This window comes from Gossypium arboreum, chromosome 12 (assembly GCF_025698485.1).
Source record: "Gossypium arboreum isolate Shixiya-1 chromosome 12, ASM2569848v2, whole genome shotgun sequence".
Taxonomy (NCBI): Eukaryota; Viridiplantae; Streptophyta; class Magnoliopsida; order Malvales; family Malvaceae; genus Gossypium; species Gossypium arboreum.
In genome coordinates, this window is record NC_069081.1 from 107664734 (window position 1) to 107683639 (window position 18906).

Below are 18906 nucleotides of genomic sequence, written 5' to 3' on the forward strand. Positions count from 1 at the left end.
AAATTTTCCTAATTAAACAATAAAAATGGAAAATATAATATAATACATATATAGATATAGACATGTTCAATTAATTTTTTTTCAAATTATATATAACTAAAAAACTCTAACTCAACATTATACAAAATTAACTCGAAACTATATAAAAGATAATGATTGGAAAAAGTTTATAAAGTTTCTTATTAGTATAATTATATTCAATTTTAACGATATTTTTAATTTATCTAAAAAATTAGAAAGGAATGTAAAATGTTATTTTATCCAGAAAATTGAAATAAATGTAACGATTTTAAACCTATTTAATTTTGAAGAACTAAAAGGAGAGATGAAAATATAGTATTGTTAAACACCAATGATCACCAACTTGAAATTTAAATAAGGTTCGGATCAGTTATCCATGACCTGGTCAGGCATCACCAGATGAATATATGCAAGGCGTACAGTGAGGGGATAGCCAGGGGAGCTCGCGATATCAACTCATACAGGTTGAGGGGAGTTCCTAGTCCTAACTTGCATACACCCAATAAGTTTACATGTAGGGGACTGTGAGGCCTAAGATGCGACCCAGAACGGTACATGTGCTCAATATGCTCGAGGCCTGTTCAGAAAGAGATCAAGTTCATGAACAGTGGAGTTAAATTATAAACAGTGATAATAAATATAAATACTCGAATATTTCATTTAATGAGACAGAGAAAATTAATCAACAAATATAATATAATATATAAACTAAAGCGATATTAACTTTGTAGGGAGTTGGTTTTATATAATAAATAGATTATATTAATCTAAACAATTTGATGCTTAGAAAAATAAAACCTATCTGTTAGAGTAACGTAATGCTTATAAACTATCGCAAGCAAGAATAAAGAACAAAGCGTTGACCTAATAGCTAGGATAGTTTAAACTTTAAACTAACTCAAGGGCTTCTTCCATTTATGTACTACTTTAATTATGCATGTGGATTATTTATGGGTAATTATATGACCTTTTCCATACATGCATCCGTACGCAATTGAATATGCATATTCACATACATCATCCTTCACGTTTAAATATATATAAACTAGAATAAAATTATCATTATTTATCAATATGGAATTGGATGCAAGTTCGAACTTTAAAAATAATATTATTGAAAGGAACAATTATGAATCTCGAATATAAACCGTAAAACGAATATAAATATATAAAAAAAAACCGAATTTTTGCTTAGTCCACCCTCACCTGATTTTATACTTCATCTATTATTGTTTGTTTTGTTCTTGTGTAATTCGTACTTATTAATTGTAATAGACATTTCTATCAACCTCCAAATAACAAAATTTGTTGGTAAAATAATGTTATCGTAAATCTATTAAATTTTAAATTTTCTGTCTATTTGTGGAAATATATAAATATATAATCTAAAAGGTCAGTGCTCTCTTTTTTCTTTTTTTTTTTCTAGGGATTTTAATATAACTATTATTCAAGCAAGTGGGCAGTGTTTGAATTTGACAAAAACGTTGAAACTAGGAAAAAAAACTCTTTTTTTTTTCAAAAAATGAAATTGTTGGTTTTAATGAATAGATATGCAGACGCGGGCTGACTCCTTCGTACCCAAATTTCGTCTTCTCTGTCTTTATCTGCATGCAAACGCCGTTTCTACTCTCTGTATATTTTTAAAAGGTTAAAATATACTTTTCATCCCTGTACTTTTTAAAAAATTTGAGATTTGGTCCTTTTACTTTAAATACTACTTTTCCATTTTAAAAATCCTAGGCCAATTATTACCATTGTTGGTAGTTTTCGCAGAAATTTGTCCTCTAAACTTATTTATTTTCTGTCAATTATATGCTTGAGGGTAGCCTATAATCACCATGCCAAACTAACAAACTTTGATGAAATATACTTATAATTTTAATGATTAGACAGATATTTTTAAATAAAAAAAGTTACATGGCTTAATTTTAAAATTTTTAAAGTACAAAGACTAAATATCAAATTCTCTATAAGTATAGGGATTAACAACATATACAATTGGCAAAGGCAAAAACCCTAAATCTTGAGTATTTAAGTTTGAGACACAATGTGTAACTATATAGTGGGTCTACGAGTCCCGCCATATATAAGTTTTAGTTTGGACTGTTCTAGTTCTTATTCTAGCTATACTGTAATTATTTGATTATATAATTCTTAGTCTATCCGTATTGGATTTAAAAAAAATAAAATAATAGATATTCATTTACCAAACTTGATAAAAATCACAGAATTTTTAAGATTGATTTATTAAGTAAATGTGAAATGAAAAATTAATTATAGTAATGATGTATTTTATTTATTTTCTTATTTTTATTATAAAATAATTTTAGAATTATTTTTAATTGATATTAAATGAAATCTAATTTAAGTAAGTTTTGAATATTTTTAAACTTATATTGAATTCAATTATATATTAACTTTCACATGAATACGCTAAATATTTACATTTAAAATAAAAATCATTAATTTTAAAAATTTAAATGATAAATAAATTAATTAAAAGAAATAGAAGAATAGTAATAAAAGAGGAAATAATATATGAAAATATAACAATTATAAATGGTATTTTCTTGAAAATAAACTTACATTTGATCTCTTTAGAGATATATAACTAATTTATTAGAATGTTATTAAGTAAACTAACATTTGTTTCAAATTTTACTTTAATTACTGAAATATCCGTTTATTTATTTTCCTTTCTTGTGTTTTAGTTGTTTTTATCATTATTTTTTAATTAATTATTCCAAAGAATTACAGATGAATTTAAAATATTTAATCTGTGCTTGTATAAATTTTTTTAATCCTTCAGAGTTTCTCATCAACCGACAAGATATTAGCAGCCGTTTCCAACTGTAGGCTGTAGGAAGGCCAACCTCTGCTTTTTCAAACCCCACTTTCTATCTGTCGTGCATGTGTAATGCGTTTAACATGCCGCCACCAATTATCCTAAATTCATAGCTTAAGCTATATGCCATTACTCCCAAAACTCTGCGTAAACTACGATTTTAGTGGTATTTTATTTTTAAAAATTTAGTTTTTTATTTTTTATATTTTAAAATTTAGTATTGTTAAAATTATTTTGTTAAATTTAAATTTATTATAAAGTTAATTTTTTAGTTACATAATTATTAAGTAAATATTTTATTATTTCAAAATATCATATCAATAAATTTAACGAAAATTTTAAAATTTTAACAATTAAATTTTATATTTTAAAATCTAAAAAGTAAAAAAGAACTAAATTCCAAAATTTAGAAAAAGTACATAAATTTATCATATATTTAAATTTTTTAATTATTACAAAATCTATATATTTAAGAAACTGAGTGTAAAATTATTATTATGGCTTCAAATTTCAATTACGTGCAAGAGATTAATAATGATTATTGAGAATTGGTCATATACTTACATAGTTTTGGAAGTGTTATATCCCATCACTCTAGCATGTGTTAATATTAGACACATAGTTAATTTTTGTGTTGTCATTTTTTGAAATAGCATTTTGGTAAGTCATTTCGAATTTCAGTACCTTTGAATATGATCATCTGTTTCACCTTTCTTGATCTCTTTAAATGAATCGATTTCTATCATACTACTCCTCTTTAATATTCTTTTTAATTGAATATGAAATAATAAATAACTATGCATACTATAAAAATGAATATAATTATATCACAACTTGGGAATCCCATTGCATCAAACGGATCTATAAATAGTTATATTAAATTAAATGAATTTTTAAAAAGTTTTAAATTGCACTGACATGCATATGAGTTATGACTAATTTCTTTATTAAATTGCTGGTATGTACATATATTTTCCTTCAATTTATACTAAAATTAATCTAATAAAATAAAATATTTCGACCTCGAAAATTGGAAAAAACCAGACAAATTAACATTAATTTAGTCGAATTTAATTACTTTATTCACTTATCATTATCCTATTATCATATATATATATATATATATATATATATATATGCATTCAATAAATTTGGATTAATTCAAAATATAACACGAATAGGATAAACACAATACGATTTTATTCATGATTAATACAATTAACGGGAAATATTTAATATATGTATATTTTAAAATTTTATATTGTAATATCTATACACCGGATGTATGTAGTTTTTGGCAAATGTCAAAGCCATTTTTCAAAATCATGGACGAAACCAAAACTGTGCATACACAATCAACTGTCCATTGCAGAAGCAAAAGTTGAAATAATAATTGTAGAGTTAACAGACTTTTTTATAGAAAAAATTTATTGCAACGCCGTGGTTTTCTTACTTACATTTACACTTTTTATATATATATATATATATATATATATATATATAAGATTGAATAAAATAGAGAAATCACGTCATTTTATATATATATATTTAATTATTTAATAATATTCTAGTAATTTTTTATGTTATTGATATATAGTTTTAGTTTTTTTAACCTTAATCTTAAATTTTGAATCTTAAATTTTAAACCCGAATTAAGATGTCACGTTTAGGATATAAAATTTAGGTAATTGGTTCAAAGTTTAAGATTCAAAGTTCGGGTTCACATTAAAAAATAATCAAAATTATATATCAATAATATGAAAAAATTATTAAAATACCATTAAATAGTTGAAAAGAATATAGGATGACGTGACGCCTATATTATATAATTATTTATCCTTATCTCATTATTTTTAAAAATATAGATAATGTATGTGACTTAGCAAAAAAAAAAAACCAAAACATTTAATTCTTAACGTAACAAAAAGAAGGGGATAACATGAGAATAAAAAAGAAATAAAGAGAAGGGAAAAGTATAAAAAGGTACAGGTTCAAGCTATAATTCTTCACACAATATATTAATGGAATTGCGTTTGGACTAGTTCGTTAAAACAGGTCAAGTTAGTACTGCATGGATTCGGAGGGTTACCTTTTTTTTTTTTAAAAGATTTTATCCCATGTTTGTCATCAATCCCCACACCACCATTTTTTTAACCCAAAAACCCTCCACTCTTTGGGAAAGCCAGATCAACGATTTGTGCTAATATCAATCTCGATTTTAGATTTTATAGACAATCTCAATTCTTCTCCTTTGTCAAAAACTCAAAAAAATAAAAAATAAAAAAGCCATATCCCTTTGATTTATTTATTTTCAAGTGTTTTTGAATTATTAAAAAAATAAATACTAAAAGTAGTTTCATCGGAGTCAGATTCCGAATCTCACTACAATATAGCGAAGTCTTACTAAAAAACAAAGCAAAGCTACCGTCACCGGATGTAAGAAAAAAGAAAAAAGAGGAGAGGTTAAAACCTTTGACCATGAACCAATCCAATACCCCCATGTGACGTTCGCAAAGTACGAAACTTCAACGAATGGTAGCATTGTTTGACATTAGGTGGGGACCGTGTATTGCGGCTCGAACCCCTCCCCCCTTCTTTTTTTTTTTTTTGTATTCTTTTGCCCTTTGCCAGTACATGTTATCCAAAAGAGTTGAATTTCAATTCTTCCTTATAGTTTTTTATTACATATGGGATGAATATATTAATGACTCCCTTTTTTTTTCCATTATAGTTTTTCGTTGGTTCTTTAGTTTTTTCTTTAATGCAAGTGGATTTGGGTTTTGTTGACATTAATGTTTATTGGAGCATGAAGTCATTTTTATATATATACACTGAAATTCACAATATTATTAAATGGATAAATAACAATATAAATCCGTGATTAAAAGAGTTATGATGAAAGCCATTGTTTTTGCATTTTTTTTTTAACAGTTAAAAAAGAGAGAGTCAAATACAGCAGCCTCTCTATAAAAGAAGAGCGAACTTGGTTTGTTTGAGAGATTTTATTACAAAAAAAAAAAAAAGGAGAAAGCTCAATGGAGGAGAATTTGAAGAAGAGCTCTGATGATATAGGAGGTGGTGCAGTTGTGAAGAAAGAGAAGATAGCTGATTCTTGTGCTGATGATGAAGACGCTCCCGCTGTTGTTGTTGTTCCCAAGGTGAATACACACACCATTCTTATTCCTTGCTGGTTTTTTCTTCATATTTTCCCTCTTTTTTTCTATAAACAAAATTGATTTGTATTTTGTATATCTGTTTTTAGCAGTTTCATGCTGTTTCTTTGGATAAAAGAAAAATTGTTTTCTTAATTTATTTCATGTTATTAATTTTGATGATCAGGTAGGAGATAAAAGACCCTGTTGTGAGAATGATGATAATAAGCCATCTTCCCCTGGAAAAAATGATTTAAGCAGCAGCAACAACAACAAGGTAAACAATTAATTAAACCCTGCTTTATATTAATTCTTTTTTTTAATAATAATTTCAAGTAGAAATTTTATTTATTCTGATTAATGTACACGTTACTGTGGATTGAAACGAATGGTTATTTTACAAGTTCGATTGTTTTCTTCATGACCAATATCTATTATATAATTGGATAAAGTTATTGTAAAATATCGACCTTTAATAAGATATAGATCATTTAATTCACAGTCTGTACAACATATTATCAACTATTTTAATTTGTGTGAAGCATAAAAATTTGGTGATCACTATGGATGCAATACCTATGTATGCAATCACGTAAATCCAACAGCACTAAAAAGAAGTATAAATTTTTAACATAAATTGGCACAAAATAAAATAAAATAACAATATATTTCTACATTATCCAAAAAAGGATATGCAAATTTTCTGATCCTAGATAGTTCACCATATACCATCTCGCAAATCAACATCTGGCACATATGTTTTACACAAGAAAGAGACAAGTTGGATTTATACAACATTTGGTTGTGGAAGAAATGAAGGGAAATATTCCAAGTTGGCTACGAAGCAATAAAATTAGACAGATTTTTTGGCTACAAACATGAACAATCAAGCCATAGAAATTTGAGTCATCTTTTTTAGATTTTTCAACCTTTTTTTTTTAATATTTTTCTTAAATCCCTTGATTTCTAGATTTTGACTAATGTATATGTTTCTTGTCTCGATGCTAGACTTGAAGTCATCGCCCATCCTTTTATTCTCACCATTAATTTTCCAATTGCTTGGCTTCATTCTGGGCTTCCAGCTTTGATTTTAATATAAATAGACTGATTTTATGCTAACTCAACATTGTGCAATATTAAAACAGGTATCTCTAAAATCTGATACTGAAAGAACCGAACCTGAGTACTCCATGGCTTCTTCTTCAACTCGAAAGGTGCAGGTTAGCTTTGTTTTATGTATATGTATGTATGTATGTATGTATGTATGTATGTATGTATGTATGTATCCATGAAAATAAAAACATGAATTTTATGCTTTAATAAGGGTATAGATTTTCAGATAAGGATATAATTCTTGGGGAAGTACATGATTGAATTATATTTGCAATAAAGAAGATTATTTGGTTAAACTGAGTATTGTGTTTTTGTTATGCATGGAAATAGGATGATCAACTTGAATCTGCCAAAGCTGAGATGGGAGAGGTTAGAGAAGAAAATCAAAGACTAAAGATGTATTTAAATCGGATTATGAAGGATTATCAGAAGCTACAAATGCAATTTTATGACATTGTTGGACAAGATTCAAAGGAATCCCAACCAGCAGAAAATAATGACCGCCACCACCAACAACAAGAAGAAGAAGAACCCGAGCTTGTGTCTCTTACACTTGGAAGGTTTTCGAGTGATTCGAAAAAGGATGGTAAAAACAAAGCATCCAGCAGCCATGGAAAAGAGGAGGAGAGAGGGAATGAAGGTTTATCTCTTGGCTTAGATTACAAGCTTGAAGCTTCTAAGTCTGAGGTAGATGATGAAGCTTTGCCAAATCCAAGCCCAGTGAATAGTACTCAAGAACTCAAGGAGGAGGAAACATGGCCACCAAGCAAAGTTCTCAAGACAACCAGAACCGGAGACGATGAAGTTTTGCAGCAAAACCCTGTTAAGAAACCTAGGGTTTGCGTCAGAACCAGATGCGAAACTCCTACGGTATTATCATGGTGTTTAGTGCATATAGATACGACTATACTAATCATGGTTTGACGGTTATAATGTTCTTGTAATTTTTTACAGATGAATGATGGATGCCAATGGCGGAAATATGGGCAGAAGATTGCTAAAGGAAACCCTTGCCCTCGGGCATATTATCGTTGCACAGTTGCACCTTCATGCCCTGTGAGAAAACAGGTGAATTTTGAAGGTTAATTTTCTGTTTTTTTTAAGCCATTAATGGCTACATTAATTAAACTGTTATCCTCCCTGAACTTACAGGTTCAAAGATGTGCTGAAGACTTGTCGGTCTTAATCACAACTTATGAAGGAACCCACAATCATCCACTTCCAATGTCAGCCACTGCAATGGCTTCCACCACTTGTGCAGCAGCTTCAATGCTATTGTCTGGTGCATCGTCGTCGGGTTCCAATGTTGCATCGTTAACTTCCACCGCCAACCTCCATGGGCTCAATGTCTACCTAACTGATAACTCAAAATCAAAGTTCTACTTGCCTAACTCTTCACTCTCGGCTGCCTCATCACACCCAACAATCACTCTTGACCTTACTTCAACACCATCTTCATCCTCATCATTTCCTTTCAATAGGTTTTCTTCAGCTTATCCCACTACATCAAGATATGCTTCCACAAGTCTCAGCTTTGGTTCTTCCGAATCCAACACTGTGTCTTGGGGCAATGGGCTTCTTAGCTATGGTAGTCCAAGTACTCAACCCTACATGAAAAACCCTCTTAACATTAATGGGAGACCACAGTCCACCATGGAGAACAATAGCATTTTTCCATCTTTCATGCAAAAGAATAACCTAAATCCTCCTCAACAGCCATTGCCGGATACCATCGCTGCAGCAACCAAAGCAATCACAACAGACCCCAATTTCCAATCCGCTTTAGCGGCGGCTCTCACATCAATCATTGGAACCGGCAATAATAATAATGGTGGTGGTGGTAGCGGGGAGAGCTTGGCACAAAGGTTGAAATGGGGAGAGCAGACATTTGCAGTGAACGGAAATGGATGTGGCTCAAGCTTCTTCAACAAACCACCTCCTTCCACAACTTCCCAACCAGGGAGTTTGATATTTCTACCACCTAATTCTTTGCCATTTTCAACACCCAAGAGTGCCTCCACATCTCCTGGTGATACTGGAAATCACACCAATTGATTGTTTTTTTTTTTTTCTTCTCTTTTTTTGAATATTAATTTGTAATTAAGGATGTTATTCATTAGTCTTAATTGGCATGTAATAATAGCAAGTTTGAAGAAATTTTCCTCTCAATGACAAGGATGGGAGGCATGGAAAATTTGAACAAGTTTGGTTTCTCCACAAATATTTATTTGGTCATTCGCAATTGTTCAAATATTGAAAAAGTTTTGTATTAAATAAAACGTGAACCATAGCGTAAATTTAATACATTAATGAAGACAGTTACAGATAACTTGAGGATCCTTTATCCTGAAAACAAGTCAATTTGCCTGCAACTGTCAATGTTCCTCCCTGGTCTGCAATCTGCATTTTTGCACCATCCAAAGGCAATCCCTAAAACCAACCTCCCCTTTCCATATTTAGGCTCAGCATGAACAATAATGGAAAACAAAGTACAAGACAATATACAAAAATATTGATTGATCCGTCCAAATTCAGCCCATACAAGGATTGAGATTAATATTGGATTTAATATCGACTGTTTGTGAATATACAAAACCCCTCCCCACAGGTAATTCATTTCCTAATCAACATATTATTTCTCTTTTTATAATCTCTTTATTCTTGTAACAACCTGATTTTTCATTGATGTTAGAAATTATAATTCCTAAATAATTGTGTTTGTGAATATTAATATTTAATATTTACGATACTATAGTATAGAAATATATTAAAATTTGGTCTAATAATTTTGTTTAATTGATATATAGTTAAGTAAGGTACAAGTGCAATGATCCTAAAGTAAATGGTATTAAAATACGGTTTGAGAGCCCCATTTTCCGATGATTGAGCTCGTAATCACTACAAGAAAACAGACTTTTAGCAGCGTTTGAATGAAAAATGCCCAAATATTATACATTAGCGGCGTTTGAAACAAAACGCCGCTAAAAACTGAGCAATTGTGGCGTTTTCATGCAAAACGCCGCTAAAAACTGAGCAATAGTAGCGTTTTCATGCAAAACGCCGCAAAAAACTGAGATATAGTGGTGCTTTAGGTCTAAACGCCACAAAAGGTTGAGCTATAGTAGCGTTATTGTAAAAGCGCCGCTAATATTTATTATTTTAACTACTCTATTTTGTTATCCCCGAAATGCCTTAGTATTTTTCCAAAATTAGTTCCCCCTCCCCAAAACCAAACTTAATCAACTACTTTTTAATGCATCGATTTTTATTTTGAATCTTATAAAATTGAATCCAACTTAAATATTAAAATTTTACGTCTCAAATTATAAATTCAACTTGAATTCGAGTTTTTACAATCTCAAGTGAATCATATTAAATTAGGGACATAACTATGGGGTTGAAAGCATTTCGACCCCCTAAAATGAATTTTTTTTATTTAAACTACCCTACCATACAAACTAAATCCTTATAAGGGTCTAATTAAACCCTACATAAACATTAAAACTCTAAACCCTGAAAATAAATTATAAATGGAAAAAATATGGGGACTTATAATGTTCCAATAAGAAAATGATCATCAGATTGCATTTTCACTTACAATTGAATTTTTGCCCCTAAAGGCTAATCCCAAAACCTTAAACTACATTAAACCCTAAAATATGAAGCCTAACCCCTAAATCATAACCCATGACCGCCTAACCCCTAGATCATAACCCATGATCTAAACTCTAAACCATTTAAACCTTAAACTCTAAAGCAATATCCTAAAACCTTAAACTACCTAATTAAACCCTAAAATATAAAGCCTAACCCCTAAATCATAACCCATAACCTATAAACCTTTTAAATCCTAAAACTCTAAACTCTAAAAACTAAATCTTTAAACCCTTATACCTTAAATTATAAACCCTAAATTTGTAAACCCTAAAAATAAATTTCACAAAACAATAAAAGAGGAAAAAAAGTGAAATGGCAAAATGATGCATTTCACAAATGGATGACTAATATATATCAAAATGTTAATTGATCTCCTTTTCAATTCAACATATATTTCATGTTTACTTTTAGATTTATGAAAATATTATTTTGGAATTCATAATTATCTCTCTTAAATTATGGTTAGCATTCTAATTTAGTTCTTTTAAAACATTTTATTTGATTATCGAATAACAAGTGTCTTAACAATCATATTTTTTTTTGTCATTTTAGTTGTTTGCATTGGCCATTAAAATTTGGCTATCTAGATTAGGGTATAACGTGAATCAAATTTTAATTAAGTTAAAAAATAGTGGCATTTTTATTAAAAACGCCACTAATATACATTAAAAAGATATTAGAATGCTACCGTTTAATGCTACGTAATTAGTGTCGTTTTCCACAAAACGCCGCAAAATGTTATGCTTTAGCGGCGTTTTCATTCAAAACGCCACAAATGTGTATTACGAGTCCAAAAAACGACGCCGTATTATCCTTGTTCTTAGTGGCGTTTTTCAAAAACGCCGCAATAGGTTATACATTAGCAGCAAAACGACACTGTTCGATGTTTTGTTTTTAGTGGCGCTTTGTACAAACGCCACAAAAATGTATTACGAGTTCAAGAAACGACACCGTTTATACTTGTTATTGGTGGCGCTTTGACAAAAACGCCGCAAATTTGTGTTATGTGTTTTCTAAACGATGCCGTTTTATTCTTTGTTTTTAGTGGCGCTTTATATAAAACGCCGCAAATTTGTATTAAGGTTTTAGTGGACGATGCCGTTTTGGCAATGTTATTAGTGGCATTTGGTTCCAAACGCCGCAATAAACTATACATTACCGGCGTTTTATCTGGAAACGCCACAAATATAAGTTAAATGTTTACAAAATGTCTGCGTTTTGTTCTTTGTTTTTAGTGGCGTTTTATTAGAAATGCCGCAAATTGATTCAGTTTTATACAAAAACGTCGTCATTTTTTTTCCATCCAATATATCCATGATGTTAAACCCGAAAGAACTTAGTTTTCCCCCACCCAAATTTCCCCAAATCCCTAACTTTTCCCCTAATCCCTAAATATTTCCCCGAATCAAAATTGAAATATCCTTCTGCCGTTGAAGACTCCGACTGGATGACCTGCTGCATCACCGTCTCCTCTACTGCGACCGTCACTTTCACTCTTCTCTGCCACAACCAATCGGTAACTTATGAATTAAATAGTGTAAGTTAATAGTTTGTTTTCTGCTTCTTTTCTTACAAGCACAGTTCCTGCAATGGAAATGGCACAGTGGCACTACCATTTCACAATTTTTAAGCTTTGCAAATATAAACTTGCAAAGGGCCAAAGGCTTTAAAGAAAGCGGAAGAACAACAAAATTTAAAAAAAAAAAGGAAATTTAACTTCATAAAGAATAAACCAATCACGTGAATAAGGTATTTTTCATTACATTTCACATTTCAGTTTTAATTTTTTTTGTTCGGTTGTAAATATTTTGATTCAGTTAAACTATTTTTGTTTTTGGGTGAAATATAAAAAAAAGGGTCAAATTTTGCTATTAACCCTTGTACAATCATAGGTTGCTTGAATTTGGTTAATTTTTATTTTTATATTTTTTAAATTTTAAATTTTCAATTTTAATCTAAACAATATCAGTTAAATTTGATAGGTCAAATTTAGTTATTAGTCTTGTGCTATGCAAAAATTGAAGATTTAGTCATTATTCTCCAATTGATCATTTTTTTAGTCCTTATGCTTTTAAAGATTTTGAAATTTCAGTCTCGACTTAGACAATAATTGTTAAACTATTAACTAAAATAATATGCCTTTTTGTGCGAGTATTATGTAATAATAACAAGTTTTCATAACATTACAAATAGGGCGAAGCTAAGAAGAGATTTTATGGAGGGTTGAAATTAAAATTAAAATTTTATGAGAACTAAAAGTTTTTTGATTTGTAACCTTAAAGCTTTATAATTTTAGAAAGGTTAAATCACAATTTTATCAGTTTAGGGAGACAAAATACCATTTTATCATGTATTAATTTGCAATTTTTTAGATTTTAAAAGGGTTAATACAAATTTTTATTTTGGGGGCAAGGCAAATCACCCCTGATTACATATGTGATAATGTGTTTATCGCTTAATAATATTGAAAATGGTAGACTATAGAAATTGGGTTAGGATTGAAATTTTAAAGTTCAAAAAGTATGGCTAAAAATGACGATATTAAATTATAGAGATTAAATCTACAATTTATACATAGTATAAGGATTAATAGCAGAATTTGACTTTCTTTTCCTTTGTTATTACTAGGTTAAAACAGGCTCGAAAATGTTGGATCATAAATTTGGAATTGTTTACTTTTGTACATGTTCATTTGATGATTTTATGTTTGCTTTATTGAAGCTATTGTTGTTGTTGTTTTTTTTTTCTTGATGTTATTTGCCAGTTTATTTAGTGCTAAAAATTTAGTGGGAATTGCTTTGATCTTGGGTCTTCGGTTTTTTTGTATATGTTTGATTCTCCTTATCATTTTTATTTATTTTTTGTTATGTTACTATCCTGGCTTGTTGATCTGTTATCTTGATATGACTATGCTTTCTGTTGTCTTACTCTCTAATGGCTTAGTCATGATGCAGGAATTACCGTTGCTTATTCTGCTCCAAATAGGCATGGATGTTTGAAGGTGGTTGAGAATAATTACTGTGCTTCAAAAATAGGTATGCTGTATTTTTCATTTATTTAATTTAATTTCTTATTGGTTTTGGAACTTTGGTCCTTTGTTATAATTCCTTAAAAAATAGAAACTGTTTTCTCACTTTTTGCATTTGGAGGTTTCAAGTAAACCTCTTAATTGCAAAATGAAGTATAAGCTGTGTTGTGAAGCAAATGGTTCTACTTGTTGCAATCTGTTAAGAAGGAATTTGAATCTGTTCTAGGTGCTACTTCATAGTAAATAACCAGCATCTTTTTTCTGTTGTTCATCCTTTGAAAGTTATTAACTATAAAGCTATTAACAAGTTAGCTGCTTGAATATACTTTCATTTGCTAGCCAAGTTTTCTTTGTAGTTACCCGACTGCTAGTTCAAGCTAGTTTTCATCTCTCTATTTTTTATATATATATGCGCATGTTACTTTCATTGATTGGAGTGGATGCTAAATTCCCAACTGAAATCTGTAGGTGGAGTTCATTGCCTGTCTATTTTGAATGCGGTTTTTGCTGTCATCTTTGGTCTTCTTGCTTTGTTTTTTGGTTCAAGCCTCCTCACGCGGTTAATCGGTAGCTTCTATTTTTTTTATCATTTTATTTGTTTATTCCCACCTGTTATTAGCAAATATAAGTTTGGGATTGTGCATTTGGTTATTGCTTTTCTAGGTTTAACTAATCAAACTGTGAATATCATTATCATATATGCATTAGGAACTATGATAGCTATATTAGTGAATATGGACTGTAATTGATAGGCTTACTCTTGAAAGTCCTTGCAAAGTTCTCTTTATCCTTAGGGTTGGCGATTGAAATGTCTAATCCTTTATGGGATAGAAAAACAAGCACACCCTTTATTTCATAACATTAATCAAATGTATGAATTGCAGCCCTTTAAATGTATGAATTGCAGCCCTTTAAATAAACTTGAACCAGACCTGATTCTTGTAGCTTAATTATTATTTGAAGTATGAATAAGTATGAATAAGTTTTTATATTTGGTTCAACTTAATTATTATTTGATTCAACTTAAGTATGAATAAGTATGAATTAATTTTATTACCATGTAGCTTGCTTGTCCATTAAAATTACAACAATAGCTGACCTTCTCTCCAATCTTATTTTAAATATTTTAAAGATTCAAAGTATATAGGCTGGAAACCTGACGGGTTACCTTATATCGAGCTGTAAGATATAATGGATCCTCCTTAGGTGTAGCAACGCCACGTATGATGAATCTTAAAAATTTAAAAGACATGAAAAAGTTCTATCGAGCTCATTTACTATTGAATATTTATATAACATTAATTTATTTCCAATTTACTTATAAAAATTAAACTACGATTCTTTTTGATATTATTATATTCAAATTACTATTTTTTATATTAATAATGTTTGATTTTAATATTTAATATTTTTAAATGTCTTTAAAAGTTATAACTAATTTTTATCAAAATAGTATTAATATTGATCATTACTTAAATAAATTACATAACTTACATAACTCATATAACTTACATAATTTACATAACAACTTACATAACTCACATAACTTACATAATTTACATAACAACTTACATAACTCACATAACTTATATAATTTACATAACTCACATAACGTACATAACAACTTACATAACTTAACTAATACATGTAGTTTAATCTAATAATTTCCTTAAAAGCATATAGTTTAAAGTTCAAATTTCATAACTTACATAATCTACATAACTTACATAAAACATAAAAATATATCATATCAAGACTTACATAATAAACAACTTACCCGTGTAACTTATTGCCAACTTTAGACTTCAACAACTACGAAATGGATAGGACTTGGATGAATTTCTCAAGGGCAAGCAACGAGTATCAAAATGGAGTGCAATCTTTTTTAGATTTTGCATTTCACAATTCAAGCCAAGAGAATATGATTCTTTGCCCGTGTAAGAAGTGTGGCAATATCTATTGGCATTATCGTGAAGTTGTCTACGAACACCTAATTGTTGATGGCTTCATTCGGGGGTATAAAAAATGGATTTTCCATGGAGAGTGTATGTAGCACCCCAAACCCGGCCCAGAAGTTATGGCCGGATCCGGCATGCCACATCAAAACGTAAAAAAAAAATTTCCATTCTAAGTCCCGAAAATCGTACTTGATGTTCAAAAGATTAATTCATTAAGGGTTAAAGTGAATGGAAGTCATGCACCGTAGGAAACCGGAAAAGAGGTGGTGAGTCCATCGGATCTGCTATACCAAGCTCCTTCGGATCCAATCCTAGACATGCATACCGCCATTGCCACACCTTAACGTCATGGATATTTCTAGGAAACCGATTTGATTAAGTCATTTTTAGGAAAAGTGATTAATTTTGGAAAATACTTTCATTGCGGAAGCTTTGCTTGTTGTCGTGTTATTTTGAAATCAACTGTTGTTTTTGAAAATGCGCCCTAAAGCTATCCAATTTCAACAGTTAAAATAAGTATTACCTATCTTAGTAATACATATTAAAAACCATCAAAAATAAATAAGCAGCCTTATTACATTTAAAAGCCCAAAACCTCAAACGTAATTAAAAGGATGTCCAGTTCACCAGAAGAAAATCAAACTTTCAGAACGGGTGGCCACTCCGAATTCCCTCACAGCTCCAAGCCCACTATGGTTGGGGATTTCCTGCGTGGATGAAAATAAAAGAGTGAGTTTGGGGAAACTCAGTGTGTAAGGAAAACCCATTCAAAGCCCAAGTCACTCAAGCCCATTGGGCCTAAGCCCATTCAGTAATAGTGGTACTGGGCGAGCCCTTTTCAGACATAATAAACGGGCCTTAGCCCTTATTCAGATAATGAAGATGGCCCATAGGCCCATTTCAAAATACATGCAACATCAGTAAACATATGCAAGCCCATTTGGGTAATGAGTGGTATGGGCGAGCCCTTTTCAGACATAAATAAACGGGCCTTAGCCCCTTATTCAGATAACAGTATGGCCCATAGGCCCATTTCAAAATACATGCAACATCAATAACATATGCAAGCCCATTTGGGGAGACTACTCAACCCACCAACCACTACACTCCACCCTACCAGCCATACACTCCATGTGGGGAATAGCTCAACCCACCCAGCCCAACACTCCACAGTTGCAGCCTTGCTGCTCAGTTAACAGTAAATTGAGGCAAAGCCTCCAGTACGTGGACAAGCCACTTTCAATACTTCCTCCGTCAATATTCCAGTCCCATGCATCAGATAATAACAACATGGCATGCAGTAAATAACAACAGTCAAACATGCATTTAGGTCAATTTAAACCTAGGGGTATTTCGGTAATTTATCTCCTAGGGGTAAAACTGTAAATTTTCCACTTTTAAAGGTATTTCAGTAATTTATCTATTTTAGGGTTTTTCATGCATATTCCTACTTTTCACGTACTAACAGAATCACGTACCGAGGGTTCTTACCGAATTGGGCCCGTTGACCCATCATTCCAATTTTGGCCCATTAAGCCCAAAAATATCGAGGGCATAGAAATCATGCACTTTGCAGTCCAAACATTGCAACTTACCAAAAACATTAATCGATTTACCTCACGAGCATTCGCACACTCGCAAATCTACAAAATACCAGTTTTCGGCATTTCGGCATTTCGGCTTTTGCCGATCTAGACTAAGAAAGAGGGTGTTAGTTACACACCTGTTTGCGACGATATGCTGACGAGATCCACACACGAACCGCCTACAATTGGATTACTAACACGTTAATCTAACTATTCAAATACAAACTACGTATTAACCCCTTACAATATTCGGCCAACCACACCTACAGATCATAGTAAGCTTATAAGAAATCAATAAGCAACTCATTAACAAATTTTTGTCAATGTTTACCACATAATCATAATTTCACTGCAAGCTGTCTTTCTGAGCAACAGTCACTAAATCATTTATAACTGGAGCTACGAAACTCCAAATCAAGTGCCGTTAATTTTCCTGAAAATAGACTCATATATCTTTTATCCATAAAATTTTTAGAATTTTGGTATGGCCAATCAATACCAGATTTTTCTTAAAGTTTCCCATGTTTCACTGTTTGACTAATCTGACCACTCTTCATTACGAATCAAATTTCTCATTGTACAGAATTTAAAATATGTTCTCGTTTATTCCATTTGAAACTAGACTCATTAAGCTTTAATTACATAATTTATTCAGCTTCTAATTCATCTCCCACAATTTATGATGATTTTCCAAATCACGTTACTGCTGCTGTCCCAAGCAGATTTATTACCAAATCACTCTTTCACACCTAACTTGCATGCTTGTTATTTAAACATGTATATCACCAATCAATCATCACATATCTATGATTTTACTTAAGTATAATCTCCATTTCATCATTTTAAAGCACAACATGTTAGCTGATTTTTCCCTTTAACATCTAAGGCACATGCATGCTTATTTGTTTGGCTCAACTACACATATCTTCCATTTTTCATCAAAAGAACATGAAATAACAACCATTTCCTTCATTTTAATTCATGACCAAATGCTCACAACACAACTAAAAATCAAAATATACTTCAAGAGTTAAGGTAGAATCAAGAAGAACTCATGAACCTCAAAATAGAAGCAAGGTACCAAGAACTTACCTTCAATTTTCCTCCTCCTAATGACCAAATACTCAAGAGCTTTCTCCTCTCTTTTCTCTTCTCTAACTTTCAGCTATGATGAACAAAGATGGACAAAACTTTGTTCTTTTCACCCCTTTTTCTTTTAATAAAACTTTATATTTCATCCATTTAATTCTTTAATACAAAAGACATGAAATTCTTATCAAGAAACATTTACCTAACCCATTATCATGAAACATTTACCTAACCTATTATCATGAAACATTTACCTAACCTATTATCATGAAACATTTACCTAACCCATTATCATGGAACATTTACCTAACCTATTATCAATTTGTATCAATTTGTACCATAAATTATGGATATCAAGTGTACATTTTGTCTACAACAACATGATGGTTGGCCACTTCATGTAAAATGGGAGGTTTATCATGCAAATCCTCCTATTTTGCACTCCTATTTATTTGGC

The 18906-nt window shown here is 30.8% G+C and overlaps 1 protein-coding gene and 1 long non-coding RNA gene across 3 annotated transcripts; one reads left to right on the forward strand and one right to left on the reverse strand.

Annotated features, from left to right (window-relative positions):
* Positions 1-5747: 5747 nt before the first annotated feature.
* LOC108465537 (WRKY transcription factor 72A-like) lies at positions 5748-9325 on the forward strand. Of its 2 annotated transcripts, none has more exons than XM_017765881.2 (6): positions 5748-6024; positions 6206-6295; positions 7164-7238; positions 7462-8001; positions 8086-8199; positions 8284-9325. In XM_017765881.2, the coding sequence occupies exons 1-6, from the start codon at positions 5902-5904 to the stop codon at positions 9184-9186; spliced, it is 1845 nt and encodes a 614-aa protein (XP_017621370.1). In that variant the 5' UTR covers positions 5748-5901; the 3' UTR covers positions 9187-9325. The 2 variants fall into 2 exon arrangements, with proteins under 2 accessions (XP_017621370.1, XP_017621371.1); XM_017765882.2 differs by having other exon boundaries at positions 5749-6024; positions 7164-7232.
* A 6914-nt stretch (positions 9326-16239) lies between these two features.
* LOC128285343 (uncharacterized) lies at positions 16240-18620 on the reverse strand. Its single transcript, XR_008275847.1, has 3 exons — positions 18453-18620; positions 17498-17539; positions 16240-16481 (listed from the first exon to the last, which is right to left on the reverse strand). It is a non-coding gene; the product is annotated as an uncharacterized LOC128285343 (long non-coding RNA).
* Positions 18621-18906: the final 286 nt, after the last annotated feature.

What these genes read in the sequence shown, in the direction of transcription:
- LOC108465537 (XM_017765881.2), top strand. Translation starts at nt 5,902, where the DNA reads ATGGAGGAGAATTTGAAGAAGAGCTCTGATGATATAGGAGGTGGTGCA. An exon ending in CCAGATGCGAAACTCCTACG is followed by an intron (nt 8,002 to 8,085) that starts GTATTATCATGG and finishes AATTTTTTACAG; the next exon opens with ATGAATGATGGATGCCAATG. An exon ending in CATGCCCTGTGAGAAAACAG is followed by an intron (nt 8,200 to 8,283) that starts GTGAATTTTGAA and finishes CTGAACTTACAG; the next exon opens with GTTCAAAGATGTGCTGAAGA.